Source organism: Mobula birostris, chromosome 13 (assembly GCF_030028105.1).
Source record: "Mobula birostris isolate sMobBir1 chromosome 13, sMobBir1.hap1, whole genome shotgun sequence".
Taxonomy (NCBI): domain Eukaryota; kingdom Metazoa; phylum Chordata; class Chondrichthyes; order Myliobatiformes; family Myliobatidae; genus Mobula; species Mobula birostris.
This window is the reverse complement of record NC_092382.1, coordinates 39,762,910-39,785,755: the sequence shown is the minus strand read 5'-3', so window position 1 is coordinate 39,785,755 and position 22,846 is coordinate 39,762,910. Positions and strand designations below refer to the sequence as shown.

The 22,846-nt window shown below is 44.4% G+C and overlaps 1 protein-coding gene across 1 annotated transcript in view; it reads left to right on the top strand.

Moving 5' to 3' along the window:
* Positions 1-18,895, top strand: part of LOC140207554 (muscarinic acetylcholine receptor M2-like) — a 40,840-nt gene extending 21,945 nt beyond the window's left edge. The window contains exon 2 of the mRNA XM_072276091.1: positions 17,026-18,895. Coding sequence (XP_072132192.1) covers positions 17,056-18,468 — 1,413 coding nt within the window. The 5' untranslated portion in view covers positions 17,026-17,055 and the 3' untranslated portion in view covers positions 18,469-18,895. The remainder of the gene's footprint in view (positions 1-17,025) is intronic.
* Positions 18,896-22,846: the final 3,951 nt, after the last annotated feature.

Sequence of the window (22,846 nt, the reverse complement as noted above, 5' to 3'; positions counted from 1 at the left end):
GCGGGGTTCTGAGTTGGATGATCAGCCATGATCATAATAAATGGCGGTGCAGGCTCGAAGGGCCGAATGGCCTACTCCTGCACCTATTTTCTATGTTTCTATGTTTCTATGTTTCCTCTGATAAAGTGATACACCCTGGATAGAAGCCGGTGTTCGGATTTCTGTCTATAATGTTCTTTCTTCTAACACTTCAATAGTTACTGTATCCTTCCCAGACTACGCTGGGGAGGAGAGGGATGAATGGTTGTAGACTGTGGAGGAATTTGTCCAGACTTCACAAATATGCACATGTGTAACAAAACTTGTTCCCTGTTTCTAATCCCCTTGCAGTAAATGCCATTCAGTAATAATGTGATCCCAATACGGTCTGGATTTACTGGCTCAGCTCGCTGGTGTCCTGTCGTCATGTCCTCTATTCTGTTCCTATTCTCTTACCGTCTTATCACCTGGCATCTGTAACATTGGTTAGCATATTTCAACACCTGACGCTTACAAAGCGGTGCATCTATATCGTCGTTGTTGTTATCCTTCGAGTCGAGGATGATGGTCTTCGTTCTGAAGAAGTGGCCCACAGAGCGAAGACGCCTGTACGTGTATTTGTTTAACGTGTACTTGATGTTGCACTCCAAGAAGCACACGATACTTCACAAATCGACTAACTGATTCCTATGGCATGGAAACCATGACGATTGGAGCTGATGGACTTTTTTGCAGCCTTCATCCGCCTTCAGAGCCGTTGAGTTTGAAGTAACTCCGTCCGCCTGTTCCACCGTTGAGGTCTTGGTTGGATTGTTCTTTGTCATAGGTGACCCTACCAGGAGCACAGGTCAGACGGCAGCGCTCTCGGGATCTCAGGGTCACACAAGCTTCTCCACAGTGACAAGGTGACCATCCACGGAGAAAGCATATATGTATGTCCTTCCGGAATCCGAACACTATCAGATTTAATACTAGAGCCAGGTAAAAAGCGTAGAGAAACAGAATACGTTCCAGATATATAAAAACAACTTGCGTCAACGTGCCATAAAGAGATAAAGCACTTCCGGAACTCAAAATCAGTCAAAAATCTGGTATCATGAAGGGCATTAAAATAATTTATGTTTTTCCCGATTGCAAAACACGTGAATAGATGAAGTAAATTCAAGAAATAAAACATGAATTAGGGTAGACTTCAGAGCCGGACGAAGTGCCGAATACGCCGGAGAAAGTTCATCATGTCTAAACATCTGTAAATATCTCAGCTCAGGGACACTCAGGTTTATCGTGCATCACAGTTTACTAAACCTCCTCAACAGAATGGAAACCCACTGAGAGAGCCAGACGGCCTACTGATAAATGTCCCACTGTAGACATAAGATTCAATCAAACAAACACTGGTCTAACAGCGAATTAAAACTACAAAATGAAAACTGTGACGATTTAGAAATGTTTATTCATTTAAATGAATGCCTGCTCGGACAATGCAGCTGAAATGGCGAAAAAGTTCTGGCCGAAAAAAAAAAATATTTTTATGTACTGTATCTCTTCAGAGTCATTAGTAACCTCAGAATGATGCTATACGCTGATGGAAAGCTGCTTCATGATTATAACTCAAAGAAAACTAATTTAGCATCGATTGGGAGAAATGGGCAGTCGAGATATCGGGCCGAGTTCCTGAACGAGGTCCAGGAAGCAAGTGCTGGTGATGCGGAGGTGTGGAGCACGTGGGAATTTGATCAAAATCGGAATAAGAATCGGGTTTAATATTACTGTCATCTGTCATGAAATTTTGTTAATCTGCAATGTAATAATATAGAAAGGAATTAGAAAATCAATCAATTATAAATGTATTAAATATATATATTTTTAATTTTATTTATTTATAAATAAACACTCACACACACGAAGATTTAGATATATAGCTACAGATATAGAGCTAGGGCTTTACTCTTTGGAGAGAAGGAGGATGAGAGGAGACATGATAGAGGTATACAAGATAATAAGAGGAATAGATAGAGTGGATAGCCAGCGCCTCTTCCCCAGGGCACCACTGATCAATACAAGACGACATGGCTTTAAGTTAAGGGGTGGGCAGTTCAAGAGGAATATTAGAGGAAGGTTTTTTACTCAGAGAGTGGTTGGTGCGTGGAATGCACCGCCTTAGTCAGTGGTGGAGGCAGATACACTGGTAAAGTTTAAGGGACTACTAGACAGGGATATGGAGGAATTTAAGGTGGGGGCTTGTATGGGAGGCAGGGTTTGAGGGTCGTCACAACATTGTGGACCGAAGGGCCTGTACTGTGCTGTACTATTCTATGTTCTATGTTCTGTACAGTAAAATTAAAATAATGCCAAAACAGAAATAATGAAAGTGTGGTAGATTTTAATTGGTTGAATGTCCATTGCCGAATCCTATTTCAAAGCGAAAGAAACTGCTCCTGGATCGCTGCAGGTGTACTTGAAGCTCTGTACATCCTTCCTGACGATAGCAATGAGAAGCGGACATGTCCTGGGTGATGGGGGGCGGGTGGTCCTCAATGACTCTCGGCGCCTTTCTTAGTTGTCCTTCTTTGAAGATGTCTGGGACACTATGGGAGCCAGTAGCCAAGATGGAGCTGCCACATTTTGCAATTTTTTCTGTAGCTTCCTTTGATCCTGCACAATAGTCCCCCAACCCCATACCAGACAATGAAGCAGCCTGTCACGATGCTAACCATTGTACATCTGTAGAAGATTTCGAGTGTTTTAGGTGACAAACCAATCCTCAAACTCCCGAATGAAACACAGCCGATGTCTTGCCTTTTTATAACTGAATCGATGTGATGGGTCAGTTCCCTGGGTGAGTTTAGTGGCAGTAGAGAACTGGGATAAGCACAAATCCCTGACGCGCGCCAGTGTTGATGATCACCGCAGAGGAGACATCGTTACCATACCGCACAGAATGTATATTACTGGTTAGGAAATCGAGGATCGCATTGCAGAGGAAGGTACGGGGCCCAGGTTCCGTAATTTAGCATTCAGGACTGCAAGAATGATAATGTGCTAGTCAACGAACAGTATCGAGACATAGATGATTGTATTGTCCAGGTGATCAAAACTGCGTGAAGACCGTCTGCCATAGACCTATTGTGGCGATAGCCAAATTGCAGTGGGTCCAGTTCCTTGCTGAGGCATGATTTAATTCTGGGTACGACGAACCTCACCTCCCCAAAGCATTTTATCACCGTAGATGTGAGTGCTATGGACAATAATCAGTAAGGCAGCTCACACTACTCTCCTTCGTCACTGACATCATTCTTGCCCTTCTGATGCGGGTGGAAATTTAGACCATAGCGATGAGAGTGTGGAAATATTCTTGAATACAACCGGCAACTAGTAGGCACAGGCTTACAACGCCTTATAATGCTCTTGATCTGGTCTGGAGCCTTGCGAGGGTTGAAAGTCAGCTTGATATTGACCTTCCAGAAAAAGATCACAGCGTCACGGGCAAAAAATGCATCTTCGCAGATGTAGCTATTTTCTCTTTTTCAGTGCCGGCATAACAGGCGTTGAGATCGTCTGGTAGTGAAGCATTGGTGTCATTCATACTATTGGGTTCGCTTCGTGTAAAGCAATGTCCTGAAAACCCCACCAGAGTTCTGGTGCATTCGATGTCGCCTCAAACCCCTCTCGGAGTCGTTTCTTCACTCTTGAAATAGTTCTCCGCAAGTGACGCCTGGTTTTATTGTACAGGAATGGGTCACTAGACTTCGGTGCCACAGATCGCCATCAGCAGACAGCGAATCTCGTGGTCCATACAGGTCTTTTGGTCTGGGAATGTACAATAGGTCCTCGTAGGCATACACTCATCCACATATGTTTAAATGACGAAGGTGATAACAGCGGAGTACTCATTCAGATTCGAAGATGAATCCCTGAATACAGTTGAGTCCACAGATTCAAACCAGCCCTGTGAGCGATTCTCTGCTTTCCTTGTCCATATCTTCTTGGCTCTCACTGCTGATGCAGCGGTCGTAAGTCTCTGCCTATACTCATTAAGTAGGGATACAGCCGGCTGACCAAACTTTCCTAGTGTGGGCGTAAACTAGCACGGTAAGCTTTCTTCATCTTAGTGTACCAGTGTGTTGTTCACACTGGTACTACACGTGATTGTGGATCATAACTTTTATGTGACCTTGTCAAACTGACCTGGTTAAAATCCCCCAATAAGATGCCGATTTAAGTAAGACTGGCGATTAGGCGGGTGAGAAGGTGGCTGGTGAGTAGGAATAATGGACGAACCCACGACCTGATAGGTAGAAATGACAGAGGCCAGAAGTAGATGAAATCTCATTGGAGTAAATGGTGGACCATGGAATGAAGAGCAACAAATGGAGGGGGTACTGGCCCTGACGAGTGCTTGGAAGACGACCGATACGAGAGTGTGGCTGGAAAGTGATTGTTTTATTTTTTATGGGGAGAACAGTTCATTATCCAACTGCCCCATCCCCACCTCCCCAGATTACATCTCTCCCTACTCTCTCCATCTGTATATGGACAGGTACATGGACAGGAAAGTTTAGGAGGAATATGTACCATACGCGGGCCAATGTGACCAGCAGATGGGCATCTTGGTCAGCTTCTAATAGCTGGGCCGATAAACTATATAATCTCTCCGGGATTACGTCATACCTCCCACCACGTGCTCCAACATTCCTGGCCTGGATGCAGTCACTAAAGAAGAGAAACAATTTTAACGTTTTGCCGCCCATTGTGGAGCTGGAACCCACAAGCCTGAGGTGAAATTTCTGCTCTAAAAATCCTCTGCTTATTGTGAATCTTGAGTCCATACGTGACTGGGGTTACACTGAAGCGATTTTCTCGAGTGTTAAATATCCCAAATAATCTATTAATCCAGAAACCAATAACAGAAAATCTGCAGATTAATGAAAATCAACCGATCACCTCCTACCCTGTATTTCTTCCTCTCCTCACCCCACCTTCTTACTCTAACTTCTCATATTTTTCTCCCAAGTCCCGACTTGCTGACTTCATTGTGTGTCCATTACCAGTAGGTAATGTATTACTCCCCATGAATTGTCTGGCCTTCATCTAAACTCTGATCCAATTCACATTCTGTCTCACTGTGATAGACCGTTCAGGGATTTGCAGTTCGCCATCGCTTTTCAGTATTTATTTACTGATCAATGTTCCTCGATTATGGAACTGATCCTCAGTAGTCGAACAACTTCATCTGTAGCCCAAACAAATAATTTGTACAACGTGCCCAACTGCTATTTTGCGTTCACAGTCCCTCATCCTGTCATAATTTTAATCCGTCGAGCTCACTGCATTCTGATGGGAAATGTATCAGCGAGACAGATGAAGTAGGTTCTTGGCTCGAAACGTCGACTCTTTATTCAATCCTATAGATGCTGAGATCCAGCAGCATTTTATGTGTGTTGCTTTGGATGAGTAGAGCACAGATTTATCGCAATATTGCTGTCAATGTGATGCAAATTTATCAAGTTCACGCGGAGTGCACCGTCAATTCAAAATATCAGCTTTATATGCTTTAAAATCGAATGGCGTTCAGAAACGCAAATACACCCCCGGATTTGAGCTCATTATCCTGGACCTTGATTTCTAGCAGACTGATCCTCCATTGCAGTTTTCCCCGTTATTCCATCCGTTCCGTTGGGAGCTGCGTTCCATCGAGTGTGGAATACGCTGCGGTCGCAGAGATCGGGAGGTGGAATAGAAGTTGGCGGTTCAGCGAAACAGGCAGAAGTGGGGCAAGGGAGGGGGAGAGGTTGCTCAGTAGCAGGAATAGTGGTGGAGAAGTTTGACTGACAGGGTGTGGAGTGTTGCGCAATGCTATCAGAATTTAAAGAGGGGAACGGTCGAGTAAGCGGCGGACGGCCCCAAGAAAAAATAGTGCATTTGTTTGTGCATTCATAGAAATGTGTGCGCTCGTGTCAGTATGTCGTTTCGCACTTTGTCGATCATGTTGCCGATTATTCGAGTATTATATGTGTTGATGTGAGTGCGAGTCTGTGTATATTCAAGGTACCTATTTATCCAGAAGGGGCTCTGTGCGATTCCATATATGTTCGGTCAGAGAGTGATATTAATTGATAACTATGCAAACGTGAGAGATACGGAATGTGGTTGAAGGTACGTGTGTGAGATGGGGAATATGGAATCTTCAAAGTCCAAACTTTGAAAGAAAAATGTTTAATCGGAGTACATACATGTCACCACATGCAACCCTGAGATTTTTTTTTTCTATGGGCACACTTAGCTAATCTATAGAATAGTAACAGAAACAGGATCAATGGACAACAAACTGTGCAAATGCCGATATAAATAAATCTCAATAAACAACGAGAATGAAATAAAAAAGGTGTATTTCAATTAGAGCAGTTATCCCTTTTTGTTCAAGAACCTGATGGTTAACTGGTATCAGGCGCTCTTGAACCTGGTAGTGCGAGTCCAGTAGTACTTGCACCTTCTACCTGATGGTAGCAGCGAGGAACGATCACGGCCTGGGTGGTGAGAATCCCCAATGATGGACGCTGCTGTCCCACGGCAACGTTTTATGGAGATGTGGTCAATAGTTGGGAGAGATCCAGCCGGAATATACTCGACCGAATCATTCCCCCCGACGGATTTTCCGCTCAATGGCATTGCTGTTCCCATACCCGGCCGCATTCAATGCAGTCAGTCAGCACACCCCAGACCCCACGGAAGTTTTCCAATGTTTTTGATGACATGCCGAATCTCCGCAGACCCACGGGGACGCAAAGGCGACGCCGCGCCCTTTTGGTATCATACTTGTATGATAGGTTCCGGACCGGCCTTCGGACAGGATTTTAATGTTTATTTTTGAATGAAGTAGAGGATCTGAGATTGGATATGTGGCAGGCTGCGTGTAAATAGGTAACACGAAGAAGGTAGGAAACAGTGTATATGCCTGCTCGGGTAATGGGGTGGTCACTAAACACAGATGAAGGTGCACGAGAAATGGCTTATGTGTGCAGGAAAACTGGAAAGGGGGCTGAAAAGAGTGGTAAAATGTATCTGTTATTAGATGGAGAACTTATGAATTTACGCCCCGCTCCCTAATCAATAACTCAATCAGCCCATCCTTACCTACCTCGCAAACTCATGCTCTATCCCGACGTTCTAATACGACCAACTCTGCACTCGTGTAAAGAAGGAGTTAAGTTTGATTCCTGTTTGAAATATGCCAAGACATGAACAAAAAACATCGATCTTCGTAAGCCGTTCTTTTTCAGTCTGTAAAGTGGGAATGTTTTACAAGAGTACACCAAAGACTATTGCAGAGTGATATTTTGCAACTCAGTGTGAGTACGAGTTTATAGACCGTAGGTGTCCATAGACGCACTTTCCTGATGTTAGATACAGGAATCATAATTTATTTCATATGGACATGTTGTCCTGTTTCTAAGTGTTGTATCTTGGACCCGTTCCCGAGAGATACGATGGTACAGACTCTGATGGGGTAATCCGTATTTCCCGGAAAACTATTAAAACGAAGGCTCGTGCAGTGGGAAACGGGGGGGGGGGGGCGGACGGCAGTCTTCGAGAGAGAGTGAGGGAGAGAGGGAGAGGGATAGAGAGAGGGAGAGAGAGGGAGAGAGAGAGAGAGAGAGAGAGAGAGAGAGAGAGAGGGAGAGAGTTTATTCCGTATATCCGTGCATTTCAATATAAAACCTTCACTCCTGTATTGATCATCCTTTTCGATCTTGTCGACCTGTTACACCGCAACTTATTCCACTCTTGTCGTTTTGCCCTGTCACCTGTCTGTCCTTCCTGGCCGTCTCATTAACCACTCCCTCTGCTTGCATACCTACTGCCCTATCCTGAGACCAATCAGTCAGCTACCCATACCCCTATGATATTCGCCTGTAACCCTGGAAGGGTACATACTATCGCAGTGGCTCGAATGCATCCACAGAATCTGATGTCTACTTCTCTTACTATGCAATTCCCGATGACAACTGCATTCCCCTTCTCTCCCACCCCCACCCCCGTCCCGTCTGAGCAATTGTGTCAGATTCAGAGCCAGAGATCCGATCGCTGTGGCTGCACTGGTAGTTCGTCCTTCCCTGCAGTCTCCAAAGTGGTATACTGATTACTGAGGTTGATCACGGTTGTAATCTACACCGGCTGCTCTGTTCCTTACAGCTGCTGACACTCACCCAGGTGCATGCCGCCTGAGACTTTGGGGTGATTATCTTCTTGCAGCCTTATCTATCACCTCTTCAGTGTCTCTTGTAACGCGACGATCATCAAGCTGCAGTTCCACTTCCTTATTGACTTGCGTGAAGAAATGCCGCTCGGTGCACCTGCTGAAGATGTCATTATCCGGGAGAATATAACGGAATATCTACATCTCATAAAAAGAGAACAAAATTGCACCAGGACCATTCGCACTGACAGAGGAAGAATGAAGAATAAACTAATCAGATACTTGCCAGACAAAGCTTGTTCTCGGTGAAGCCTCTCCACTCTAACAAGGGAACATCTGCAGATGCTGAAAATCCGAGCAACACACACAAAATGCTGGAGAAACTCAGCAGATCAGGCTGCATCTGTGGTAAATAAAAGTAGTCGACGTTTCGGGCAGGACTGGAGAAGAGAAGGTGAGGAGTAGATTTGAAAAGTGGGGAGAGGGGAGAGAGAGACCCCAGGCGATAGGTGAAACCCGGATGAAGCATAAAGCTGGAATTGGCCGTAGGAAAACACCGCAAGACCGTGAGAGCAGCTTTATTCTTAATCACCCTTACCGTCCCGAGAGTAGCCGCCTCTCTAAGTCCCAATTCAACTGGGCCACAGGACAAAGCGGAAAGCCCTCGAACTTTCCTTTCGTAATCGCACTCGCAGGCCTGTGAATTGTCTCCTCTCCCGCTCCCGATTGGAGTGGGCTGTCGGAAAAGTGAAAACACACATATAACTCCACAGAAACCATGTATGCCTCATGGAAGTATCGTTGTCATAATACCTCTCAGCTCAGTGCAGTTTGTTCAGGAAGGGTGGGAAAATTTGAAGACACAGCCTTGACCAGGCTGCCTGACAAAGAAAGTCGCCGGAGAGGTATGACCGCCAGGGCGGCCTCTGTGACGTCACCAGGCAACCTGCTTTAGTGGCTGCAACTGGAAATGAATTTCCTGTCCTCACCATCAGAGCAAGAGTATTTATGAAAAGGTAACAATGAAGAATCCCCGGCATTTTTTTAATGCTCACCAGTACACGTGAAGACTTTGGGGAGGATAAAAAAAAACAGACGGCGAGAGGCTGGAGAGAGAGAGAGAGACTGGAGAGAAAGGCGAGGAGAGTAGGAGGGAGAGAGACTAGGGGAGCATGAATGGCAGACGGTTAGAGATCGAGGGGGAGAGAATGGAAGAAGAGTGGGATTATGGGCTGAGAGAAGACGGGCAGAGAGCGATGCTGGAGAGAGTGGCTAGGAGAATGGGAATCGGGGAGAGAGACTTGAGGAAGACTGGGAATGAAACTGGAAGATAAGAGACAGGGGAGAGAGACACGGGGAGAGCGAGATTGTGGTGATTGGGAATGGGGGAAGAGACACTGGGGAGAATGAGAGACACGGGAAGAGCGAGAGAGACCGAGAGAGAGACGCTGAGTAGACAGTGAGACCAGGGGGAGAGAAACTGGAGTAAAACTAAGAGAAAGAGAGAGTAGGAGGGAGGAGAGTCTGCGTGGAGAGCGATCCAGCGGGGAGGGTGTTACGGGGAGAGACCCGTGGGATGGTGCGAAAGACCGGGGTTGGGGTCCCGGAAAATTGACTGTGGGAAGAGGGGAAGAGAGAGATTGTTGTTTCCCCTCAGCTCACTATGTGTTTGCCTGCATCTGTGTTGGTTGCCTCATTGACTAAATCTCCCGGAGGATTTAACCACCTTACTGCTCTTTGACCTAAAGTTTCCTCCTCTTTGTTATCCACACGTCTGAGAATACATCCATACCCGCCTCCTGATATAATTCGCTCTATCTGTCTCTCTCCTGCTCTCACTCGCCTGCTGTCTCTCACTTCGGCTCTCTGTTGCGCTCCCTCCTGGCGCTCAATCACCGCTCAATTACTGACAGCAGTTAAAAGGTATGTACCTTTACGGTATCTTGCTAGATGTTGTGAGGCTATGCACCCTCCCGCTCTGGCAGCGGCTGTAGTAAATATCTGCATTGTTACGGCACGGCGCTAGGTGTTCTAAAGCTCAGTTAAACTTCTCTAGCTGTAAGACAGCTGAAGGTGGCAGAGGGAATGAGGACCTACCGTTAGGGAAGGAGGAAAAAAAGAGCGTGTCGGTAAAGACGGGTCACGACGGGAGCGGGAGTGTTTGATACAGACGAAGTTACACTCGCGGATCAGGCTATGTTGTCAAAACCGAGAAGCAGGGGTAACAGGCTCACCTGAACTTTCAATTTATTAAGAGAGGGAGGATTTGTGCAAAGCTAAATTCTGTGGAAAAGAGTAAACAGGGGCCGACACCATTCATCAGGACTCTGAGTTTATGTGTGTTGTTTTTGTAATTCGAGGATCTGAAGATTTTCTCATGTTTGTGTTATATCTCTGTTCATCACGTGGTTTGTTTTCTAACTCTGTTCAGAAAAATCAGATCCAATGGGTATTTCACCGCATTCTTTAGTTCCTCTCGGAATTTGCTCTGAGTCAGTCCGTAAATACAAGTGTTGGTGCAGGAACTGAGAACCTGCAGCATCGCTGAAACCTCATCTGCGATGTAACGGGGATCGGTGACAGAATAAACAAAACTCAGTGAAATCCGCTGACAGATATAAAATACCACCTGTGTTAAACACAACAATATGAAACTACCGGATACACTGAAGAGCAAAATTATGGATTTGCGACGGTTCTCCATCTCCCGGTCCTTATCGTTCTCTCCACTCTTTTGTCTCCGAAGCTCCTTACGGGCTCGACTGGCCGCTAGAATTCGCCTGACAGTCAGTATATTGAACAGTAAAATCAGAAAGAATGGGGCACAAGGGGTTAAAATGCGGTGAAACAATTCAAATGCGGCCCATGCGGGAGAGTTTTCGAAACTCGATGTAAGACCGCAATACCAGGGAACATTATCAATCGGTACCATAGGCTCGTATGTAAACCCCCACGGGACACTCTCCAAACAGGTCAATACACTCACTGTCCCGATAACCACAGTCGCCGTTCCCTCGGTGCAATATTTTGTTTTCAGCTTGTCGTAGCAAATAGAAACGAATCGATCGACGGTGAAAGCAACAGTCAGCCAGGCAGAGGACGCAGTGCTCGCGAAAACCAGCCATCCACTGAGACTGCACACAGGAGTGATGAAAAGGAATGATCGGGGGAAATAAAACGATGCGGTCCACCTCAGCAGCGGATCCGAGATAACGACCAGTAGATCGGCCGCTGCCGTTCCCACCAGGTAACGAGTGACACATTTGGAGAGACCACACTTTCCCCGGGACAGAATCACAATCGCCATCAAGTTCGCTGGAAGAGAGAGAGGGAACAGCAAGTTGAGAAAAATAACTCCTCAGATTTGCCAAATTGTTACTACCAAAAGATAGTTTTATTGTTACACCTAACTCAACATCCGTTCAAATACAACTGCAGACAATCAATTCGTTTAATCTCAGCGGGATGTGTAAACCCAATATTCCCAAATACAGGGCAGCAGCTATAAGACCAAAAGCACAGAAACCTGAACATCACATTGTTGAACACAAACAGCTGGAAGAACGCTGCCTAACCCGTTCAAATCCACAAATGTTGGCCGATTCGCTAAATTACTGCCGTAGTTTGTTTTCGATCCGGATCCCAGAATACACAATCCCGGTGTTTCCATTCTATCCCTGAAATGCAGGACACCGGGACTGGACATGTGACAGTGGAAACCAGCGACAGGAGCGATCACAATATCACAATTAACCTTCAATTTCCACCAACGGCAGTTGACACTGCGGCCTACCGGGAATTCCAAAGGCTGAAATAAAAGGATAGTAGACGAACTCTATCTGACAGATGAGAGGATAATCCATTTCAGTGAGAATGTGTGAATTCTGTTACTCCCGAATCCACAGCTCGGGCAGACACTTTGAGCTGATTTCGTCAAAACGGCGCTGATTTATACGAAGTAGCGGTCTCCTGAGATATTCTTGCATCCCTGACTAACCTTCTTAGTTCCAGCTACTTGAACAAACACTTTAATCAAAACCATTGTTTCTGATGAAAGTATCCGGCCGATTGAAGACAATACGCCAAAATTCTTGGGTATTGTCTCAGCAGTGATTCATCTATTTAAAACAATGCGGGAGCTCTAATGACAAAGACTGACTTCATCACGGAACAGCCACATTTACAGATTTCAGGGTTTTGTTGACTAATTGTACATCTGTAAACGATGTGCACCCACGCCACCCGACCGAACCTCTGCCCCTGCGGTTTCCCATTTTGAACTGCCCTTCAGTGCTTCAACACGTTCCTGGCCAACACAAGCTTGCGCACACACACATAGACCCACACATAGACCCACACGTACACACACAAACACACACACACACATACAAACACACACAGACACACACACACACACACACACACACACACACACACACACACACACGCACACACACACACACACACACACACACACGCACACACAGAAACACAGATACGAACGGAGATACAATAGACAGATCAACATCGGACAAATGGTCACGTTGCTGATGTACAAAAACACGAAAACATCTGCAGATGCTGGAAATGCAAAACAACACACACAATGTTCTGGCAAATCTCTGCTGAGTTCATCCAGCATTTTGTAATTTTGCTGCTGTAATATAATTGTATACACATCTGAAACCTGTCAGAGGTCAAACGAAACTGAGAAGAGTTATTTCAAGCTGCAAATAACTGGGCAGACGGGAAACTAATTAAAAATAGTCTCTCCCACTATAAGAAGCATCCGCTCCAAATCCTCTTTCTCTAAGCTGTTCAATATTCGATAGGTTTCAATGAGATCCCCCTTCATTCTTCTAAACTGAAGTGAATACAGGCCCAGAGCCATCAAATTCTCCTCATAGATTAACACTTTTATTCCCATGAACCTCTCTAGACCATCTCCAATGCCAGCACATCTTTGCTTAGATAAGGGGCACAAATTTACTCACAGTGCTTAAAGTGTGGTCTGACCAATCATTATAATGCCCCTGGATTACATACTTGCTCTTATATTCTAGTTCTCTTGAAATAAAAGTGACCACAGACTCAGCCTTCAAGTTAACCTTTAGATAATCCTGAGCAAGGAATCCCAAGTCGCTTTGCACATCTGATTGTTAAATTTTCTCTCCATTTAGAAAATAGTCTGTGCCTTTAATCCTTCTACCAAAGTGCATGACTATATATACACTTCCCTGCACTATGTTCCATCTGCCCATTCTCCCAGTCTGTCTAAGCCTTCTGCAGATACTTTGTTTCCTCAACTCTACCTGCCCCTCCAACTCTTGCTGTGTAATCCTGAAACTTGGCATAAAGCCATCAATTCAGTCATCCAAATCATTGACATATAACGTGAAAAGAATCGGCTCTGACAAAGACCACTGTGGAACACTACTAATAGACTGCGGCAAACCAGAAAAGGCCCCTTATTCTCATTCCTTCTCTTCTGCCAGTTTGCCAACGTTCAATCTATGCTATTATCTTTCCTGTAATGCCATGGGCTCTTAGTTTGTTAAGCATACTCACGTGCGGCAACTTGTCAAAGCCCTTCTGAAAATCCAACTAATCAACATCCACTGATTTTCTGTTGTCTATCGTCATTGTTATTTCCTCAAAGAATTCAAACAGATTTGTTCGGCATGATTTCACCTGAATGAAACCACTCTGACTTTGCCTGCTTCATCATGTGCCTACAACTACATCAAAACCTTATCCTTAATAATAACTCCAACAACTTCCCAACTACTGAAGTCAGGATAATTAGCTTATTTTGCCTCCCTCCCTGAAAGTGTGGAATGATATTTGCATGTTTCCAATCTTCCAGAGCCATTCTCGAACCTAATGATTCTTGAAGGATCATGACTAATGCCTGCATAGTCATAGTCATAGTCAGACTTTATTGATCCCGGAGGAAATTGGTTTTCGTTACGGTTGCACCATAAATAATAAATAGTGGAAAAAACATAAATAGTTAAATAGTAATATGTAAATTATGCCAGTAAATTATGAAATAAGTCCAGGACCAGCCTATTGGCTCAGGGTGTCTGACCCTCCAAGGGAGGAGTTGTAAAGTTTGATGGCCACAGGCAGGAATGACTTCCTATGACGCTCAGTGCTGCATCTCGGTGGAATGAGTCTCTGGCTGAATGTACTCCTGTGTCCACCCAGTACATTATAGAGTGGATAGGAGACATTGACCAAGATGGCATGCAACTTAGACAGCATCCTCTTTTCAGACACCACCGTGAGAGAGTCCAGTTCCATCCCCACAACATCACTGGCCTTACGAATGAGCTTGTTGATTCTGCTGGTGTCTGCCACCCTCAGCCTGCTGCCCCAGCACACAACAGCAAACATGATAGCACTGGCCACCACCGACTCGTAGAACATCCTCAGCATCGTCCGGCGGATGTTAAAGGACCTCAGTCTCCTCAGGAAATAGAGACGGCTCTGACCCTTCTTGTAGACAGGCTCAGTGTTGGTTGACCAGTCCAGTTTATTGTCAATGCCTTCACAACCTCCGCTCCTACCTCTTTCAGAGCCCCAGAGTGTAGTCCATCTGGTCCAGCTGACATCTAACATTCAACCTTTCAGCCTCCAAAGCACCTTCTCCTTGGGAATAGCAACAGCACTCAATTCTGCCCCCAATACCTCTGGATTTTTGGCATATTCCTGGTGTGTTCCACAGTGAAGACAGACACAAAATAGGCATTAAGTTTGTATGCCAATTCTTTTCCCCCATTACTACCTCTCCCGCATCATTTTTCAGTGGTCCAATATCCACTCTCGTCTCTCCATTACATTTTATAGTTCTGAATAAAAAATAGTTTTGGTATCATCTTATTATTGGCTAACTTATGTTTATATTTCATCTTTTCTCTCTTTATGAATTTTCAGTTGCATTTTGTTAGTTTTTAAAAGTTTCCTACAATTTTTGCTGTATTATTTGTTCTCTCTTTTCCCTCTATGCTGTCTCTGACTTCCCTTGTCAGCCACTGTTACCTTATCCTCCCTTTAGAATACTTGGGGATGTATCTATCCTGCGCCTTCTGAATTCCTCCAAGAAACACCAACCATTGCTGATCTGCTATCATCCCTGGCACTGTCCCCTTCCAGTTAAATTTGGCCAGCTCCTCTCTCATGGTTTAGTTACAGTAACCCCTTTTTATCCACTGAAATCCTAATATATCTGACTTCATCTTCTCCCTCCCAAAGTGCAGGGTGGATTTAACATATTATGACAACTGCCTCCTAAGGTTTTCTTTACCTTAAAGTCGCTAATGAAATCTGGTTCATAACACAACACTCAATCCAGAATTGCCTTTCGCCTGGTGTCCTCAACCACAAGCGGTTGTAGAAACCCGACTTGTACGCTTTCTACAAATTCCAACTGTTGGGGATCGGCACCAACCTAAATTTCTCAATCTACCTGCAAATTGAAATTCTCCATGACTATTGTAACATTTCAATTTTTATATGCCCCTTCTGTCTCCTGTTGTAATTTGTACCCCATCTCTAGGCCACCGTTCGAATGTCTGGATATTATTCCCATCAGGGGCTTTTTACCCTTGCAGTTTCTTAACTCTACTCACAAGGATACTCCATCTTCCAATCCATTGTTTCCGATTTCTAAGGATTTGATTCCACTTTTTACGAACAAATCCTTTCCACCCCGCCCCCCCGCCTACCTCTCTGTCCTTTCCATACAATGTGTCTTTTGACGTTAACCTCCCAACTATGATTTTCTTTCAGCCACGATTCACTGATGCCCACAATGTCATAACTGCAATCTCTAACCTCTACCTTATTGCATATACTGTACAGTGTGCATTAAAATATGACACCTTCAAACTTGTATTCCTTACCCTTTTCGATTCTACCACTATGTTAGATTTCAACTCATCCCAGTCACTGCAACTTTGCTCTATCATCTGCCTGTCATTCCTCACAGTGTCACTACACATTGAATCTACTTGTATACCAACTGTCCCGTCTTCAGACCTATCATTCCAGTTCCCATCCTCCCTGCCTAATCAGTTTAAACCCTCCTCCACAGCTCCAGCAAACCTGCCCACAAGGATATTGCTGTCACTTGGCTTCCGGTGTCACTAATCTTTTTTCTGCAGGTCATAACTTCCCCTTTTAGGCTATTAGTTTCAAGAATATTAGACCATCATTGTTTAGAGTTCTCATGGGTTTCATAACTAGGGTAAATCAATAGTGTTAGGCCACCATTAACATGGTTCTTTAGCATTCTGTTTTGAAACACTTGTTGTTGATCTGACGTAACTCAGTCCCAGATTCTTCTCTCCCTCCTGGACTTTGCTTCATTTCTACTTCTGACTGCAAGTTTATTGGATTGCATGGTTGTTCCTCCTTTAGGTGAGGGATAATTATGTGTATCTGTTTTTCTTGCGTCATTTCTGTAGGCAATTGGGATTTCTTGTGTTCATATAGTTTTTGCTTTTAAAGCACGTGCACTGAAGGGAACCAAGGGATCAGAGGTTTCCCATCATTTTATGTGCATAAAGGTGGACCAATGCAATGAAAACATGTTTGCAATGTCGGGCATCAACACCGTCATTCAGTTAGGCACTAGTAACTAACTATTAATTCATACTTAGTTGTACGTACAAAAAGTGATCTCTGTGTTTCCTGTTTAAAAATTAATCTCTCAACAACAATCTTGAATTTTTTTTTTTACAGCAGATGGTCTTGCGTGTTCTTGATGGTGAGACTTCAATTAGAAATCCTTTAATGCTTGTTTGCTAATATTTTCTCCTTTTTCTCTTATTTTCTACGTTTAGACCGTTTCAGTGCTAACTCAAAGGGAAAGGATGGCTAATTCAACACAGGCAAATGCATCTCTCAGCAACCTAACAGACATTGAAAGAGGAAGCGCTTACAAAACAGTTGGAGTAATCTTCATTGTGACTTCAGCATTATCTTTGAGTCTGGTCACCATTATCGGAAACATTCTGGTTATGCTTTCTATTAAAGTAAACAGACAGTTACAAACAATTAACAACTATTTCATTTCCAGCTTAGCCTGTGCTGATTTGATTATTGGTGTGTTCTCTATGAACCTTTACACCACTTACATCGTCATTGGCTACTGGCCCATGGGCCCAGTGATGTGTGATTTATGGCTGGCTCTAGATTATGTTGCAAGTAATGCATCTGTCATGAACCTTCTTATCATCAGCTTTGACCGATACTTCTGTGTGACAAAGCCTCTCAGCTACCCTGCGAAGAGAACCAGCAAGATGGCAGGGATGATGATTGCAGCTGCTTGGCTGCTGTCATTTATCCTGTGGGCTCCTGCTATTCTCTTCTGGCAGTTCATTGTAGGTGGGCGGACAGCTAAAGAGGGTGAGTGCCATGTACAGTTCTTCTCAAATCCAGTTGTCACTTTTGGCACTGCAATAGCAGCTTTCTATCTACCGGTTATTACCATGACTATTTTGTATGTGCAAATATCCCGTGCTAGCAAGAGTCAGATCAAGAAGGATAAGAAAGAGCCCGAGTCAAACAAAGACACCATTTCTCCCAGTCTAGTGCGGGTCAAAATAATGAAACCGAGTAACAACAACGTTTCCAGTGCACCTGATGGGTTGCAGAATGTCAAAGTACAAAATGGCGAGGCAGCTGGGGAAGTAATGACGGATCATTGTGGCCAAGGAGAGGAAAAGGAGATCTCCAATGACTCGACTTCGCTCAGTGTGGTCCCTTCCATCCAGGAGGAGGAAGGAACGATTGATGAGAGCACACAGGTCTCCACTGCACAAAGGCATTTTAGCATCGGCAGCTCCAAGCTCTCCAGCATAAAGGTTGTCACTAAATCCCAAAAGAGTGAGTACTGCGCTACCACAGTTGAAATAGTGTCAGACAACAGCACCAAGAATAGTAAAGACAGAAAGCTCACCGCAGCCCACAAGATTATTAAAATGACAAAGACCCCTGCTAAGAAAAAGAAGGGATCTGTTACCCGGGAGAAGAAGGTGACCAGGACCATCCTGGCTATTCTGCTGGCATTTATCATCACCTGGACCCCATACAATGTCATGGTACTCATTAACACTTTCTGTTCAGTCTGCGTCCCTAACAAAGTATGGACTATTGGATACTGGCTCTGTTACATCAACAGTACTATCAACCCAGCCTGCTATGCACTATGCAACACTACCTTCAAGAAAACCTTCAAACATCTTCTCTTGTATCAATATAAAGACATTGGTGCATCAAGATAAAATCAGCAACAAGCTCATCTCCATGAACACTATATACATGTTAAAGATGACTTTCATAATGTTTATCTATAAATGTATGTAAGTAAATGTTCAAAATGCAAATTTATGGTTCAAGTAGACATTATATGTAATATGGTGAAAGCACACGAGTTATGTCTAATGAATTTCTAACATCTGCTTAAATGAAGAGTGTTCTGATTATTATGATGTTTCGGAGTGAAATCGTAAATGAATCTGCCTAAATTGCAAATACAATGCGTTCCAGTTAATTGGGGCACACTGGGATTTGTACATTTTGGCCCGATTACATGGTTGCCCCAATTAGCCGAACTTTCATGGAAATAGTTAACAAAGTATAAAAAAGACAAATTACCATTTAAATAAGTAACACATTATGTATTGAAATGAAATACAGAATAAATTAGAACACAACCAAAATCACCACAGTATATAAAACTGTATTAGCTCCTAATTATTACGCTGGAATTCATTAAGTGTACCCTGACGTGTTCTTTTGATTGACTGTAAGTAAACAACTTCATCACAGACACCAAGTGCAGATAGTGGACAGCTTTCAAACAGTGCTTTCGATGATTGGGACCTCCAAATCCTCATTTTAATTCTAACATTCAACATGATTGCTGATACCTTCAAATTGATCATAGTGCCTAACTTGTTGAAGTATTGAAATTGTTTCATTTCACCCCAGCCGTTCTGGCGTCCGCAAGTCTGAATGTTTGAAACCGCAGTGAGTAAAACAGTTCCAAACTGTCTTACCGTTTATCATTTGCCTACGATCAATGACAAAAAATCACTGCTTTTTGAACACAAACACACAAGTAATGCTATTTAAAACGGTTGTTTTAATTACGGCATAGTGTATAACGGCCACATAACTTTCATGTGACTGACGCTAGTTAGAAACTGTTTGGCAACAGATTCCTGCCCCAATTACGAGGCATAGCTTCCCAAATGAACAAAGGAATCCCATTTTTTCCGTTTTTATTTTCATTAAGTATTGTCCTAAAACAGCGGCTGCCCCAATTAACCAATGGACCAATTAATCCCATTTCACTGAATAATAAAAGTCAACATAGACACATTCAAGCGGTAACGTTCATTTTTATCATATTACTCAGTATCAAAAATTGTATCTTGTCCTTTTATTAACTTCGTGTTTCTAATGGATACACACTTCATTACATTTTAGTTGGTAGTTGTAATTGGTTGCTTCGAAACTTAATCACTTGTCATAAGGGAGCCATTGTTGGCGGACCCAAATGCAAGACACAGACACTGAAGTACTAGGAACAGGGCTAGTTCTGTCAAGAAAGCAAGGGAAGACAGGAATAAATGACCCTTGACATTGACACAGGCCCTGGACGAGAATAGGATTCTGGGCCTGGGCTAGGACTTGGACGAGAGACAAGGGACCCGGACGTGGATCTAGGAACTTGGAGCCTCAGCCAGGGCTCCGAGCCAGAGACTGGACAAGGACCCGAAACCTGGGTCTTGACTTGGGCTCGGACCCCAGTCTAGGCGAGGACAAGACGTGGCTACAGGACTGGACGTGAGACTCCAGGACAGGACGAGGGAACTCCAGAACTATGGTTTCAGTCGAAGCAAGCAGCTGAAGAAGGGAGTGGAAGAAATCGAGTAGAAAAAGCAGTTTTTTTTAAACACTGCTCAGGGAGAAGGGTCTGCATTGCGCAGGCGCGTGACGTAGCGCGCCAAGGTTTAAAAGCAGACCACCTATACAGAGGCCATCGTCGGAGTGGACTGAGTCAGAGTGGGATGGCTTTGGCTCAACAGGCTTCGGCGAGAACGGGCAGAGGCCAGGGTAGGCTCCGATTAGTTTTTTTGTTCAGATTGTCTAGCGTAGAGAGAATGCCAGGCAGGATGTTGGAATGCTCCTCTTGCAGGATGTGGGAAGTCAGGGAGCCCTCCAGTGTCCCTGACAACCACACCTGCCAGAAGTTCATCCAGCTGCAGCTCCTAACAAACCGCGTTAGGGAACTGGAGCAGGAGCTGGAGGACCTGCGGATCATTCGGGAGAATGAGGAGATTATAGATAGCAGCTACAGGGAGGTAGTTACGTCAAAGGAGCAGAGGACAGGAAATTTGGTCACTGTCAGGCGAGGGAAGAGGAAAGGGCAGGCAGAGTAGGGTTCTCCTGTGGCCATTCCCCTCAACAAAAAGTATAATGCACAGGATACTGTTGGGGGGGATGACTTACCTAGGACTAGCTGCAGTAGGCGGATCTCTGGCACTGAGTCTGGCTCTGCAGTGCAGAAGGGAGGGGGGAAAAGAGGAGAGCGGTAGTGATAGGGGATTCGATAGTTAGAGGTACAGATAGGAGGTTCTGTGGTCGTGACATCGAATCCGGGATGGTTTGTTGCCTCCCAGGTGCCAGGGTCAAGGATGTCTCTGATCGATTGCATGACATTCTGAAGTGGGGGGGGGGGGTGTTGATCAGCCAGATGTTGTGGTGCACATCGGCACCAATGACATAGCAAGGAAGAGTGAGGAGGTCCTGGAGTGTGAGTATAGAGAGTTTGGTAGGAAGCTGAAAAGCAGGAACTCGAGGGTGGTAATCTCAGGATTGCTACCTGTGCTACGTGCCAGTGAGGGTAGGAATAGGATGGTGTGGAGAATGAACAACTGGCTGAGGAACTGGTGTAGGGGGCAGGGTTTCAGATTTCAAAATCATTGGGACCTCTTCTGGGGCAGGTAGGACCTGTACAAGAGAGACGGGTTACACTTGAACTACAGGGGGACCAATATCCTTTCAGGGAGGTTTGTTAGTGCTATTGGGGAGGCTTTAAACTAGATTTTCAGGGGGATGGGAACCAGAGTGCCAGAGCTGACAGTGTGGCTGGGGTGAAAGCAAATGATGTTAACAGTTCAAGCAAATCCGCTAATAGAAAGGTTGTGAGTGGTGGTAAAAATCTTCTGAGGTGTATATATTTCAATGCTAGGAGTATTGCGGGGAAGGCGGATGAGTTGAGGGCGTGGATTGACACGTGGAATTATGACGTTATAGAAATTAGTGAAACTTGGCTACAGGAGGGGCAGAACTGGCAGCTTAATATTCCAGGGTTCGAGATGTTTCAGATGTGATCGAGGCAGATGAATGAAATGTGGAGCAGTAGCATTGCTTGTTAGGGAAAATCTTACAGCAGTGCTCAGGCAGGACAGATTAGAGGGCTTGTCTACTGAGTGCTTATGGTTGGAGCTGAGAAACAGGAAAGATATCGCCACATTAGTGGGGTTGTATTACAGACCACCCAATAGTCAACGAGAATTGGAAGAGCAAATCTGCAGAGAGATAGCAGGCAACTGCAGGAAACATAAATTTGTGGTGGTAGGGGATTTTAGTTTTCGATAGATTGATTGGGACTCCCATACTGTTAGGGGTCTAGATGGTTTAGAGTTTGTAAAATGCGTTCAGGAAAGTTTTCTAAATCAATATATAGAGGGAATGCAATATTGGATCTCCTGTTAGGAAACGAGTTAGGACAAGTGACGGAAGTGCGTGTAGGGGAGCACTTTGGTTCCAGTGATCATAACACCATTAGTTTCAATTTGATCATGGACAAGGATAGATCTGGTCCTAGGGTTGATGTTCTTAACTGGAAGAAGGCCAAATTTGAAGAAATCAGAAAGGATCTAAAAAAAGCGTGGATTGGGACAGGTTGTTCTCTGGCAAGGATGTGATCGGTAAGTGGGAAGCCTTCAAAGGAGAAATTTTGAGAGTTCAGAATTTGTATATTCCTGTCAGGATTAAAGGCAAAGTGAATAGGAATAAGGAACCTTGGTTCTCAAGGAATATTGCAACTCTGATAAAGAAGAAGAAGGAGTTGTATGACATGTATAGGAAGCAGGGAGTAAATGAGGTGCTTGAGGAGTATAAGAAATGCAAGAAAAGTCTTAAGAAAGAAATCAGGAGGACTAAAGGAGGACATGAGGTTGCCTTGGCAGTCAAAGTGAAGGATAATCCAAAGAGCTTGTACAGGTATATTAAGAGCAAAAGGATTGTAAGGTATAAAATTGGTCCTCTTGAAGATCAGAGTGGTCGGCTATGTGCGGAACCAAAGGAAATGGGGGAGAACTTAAATAGGTTTTTTGCGTCTGTATTTACTAGGGAAAGTGGTATGAAGCCTATAGAATTAAGGGAAACAAGTAGTGAGATCATGGAAACTGTACAGGTCGAAAAGGAGGAGGTCCTTGCTGTCTTGACGAAAATTAAAGTGGATAAATCCCCGGGACCTGACAGGGTGTTCCTCGGACCTTGAAGGAGACTAGTGTTGAAACTGCAGGGGCCCCGGCAGAAATATTTAAAATGTCGCTGTCTACAGGTGAGGTGCCGGAGGATTGG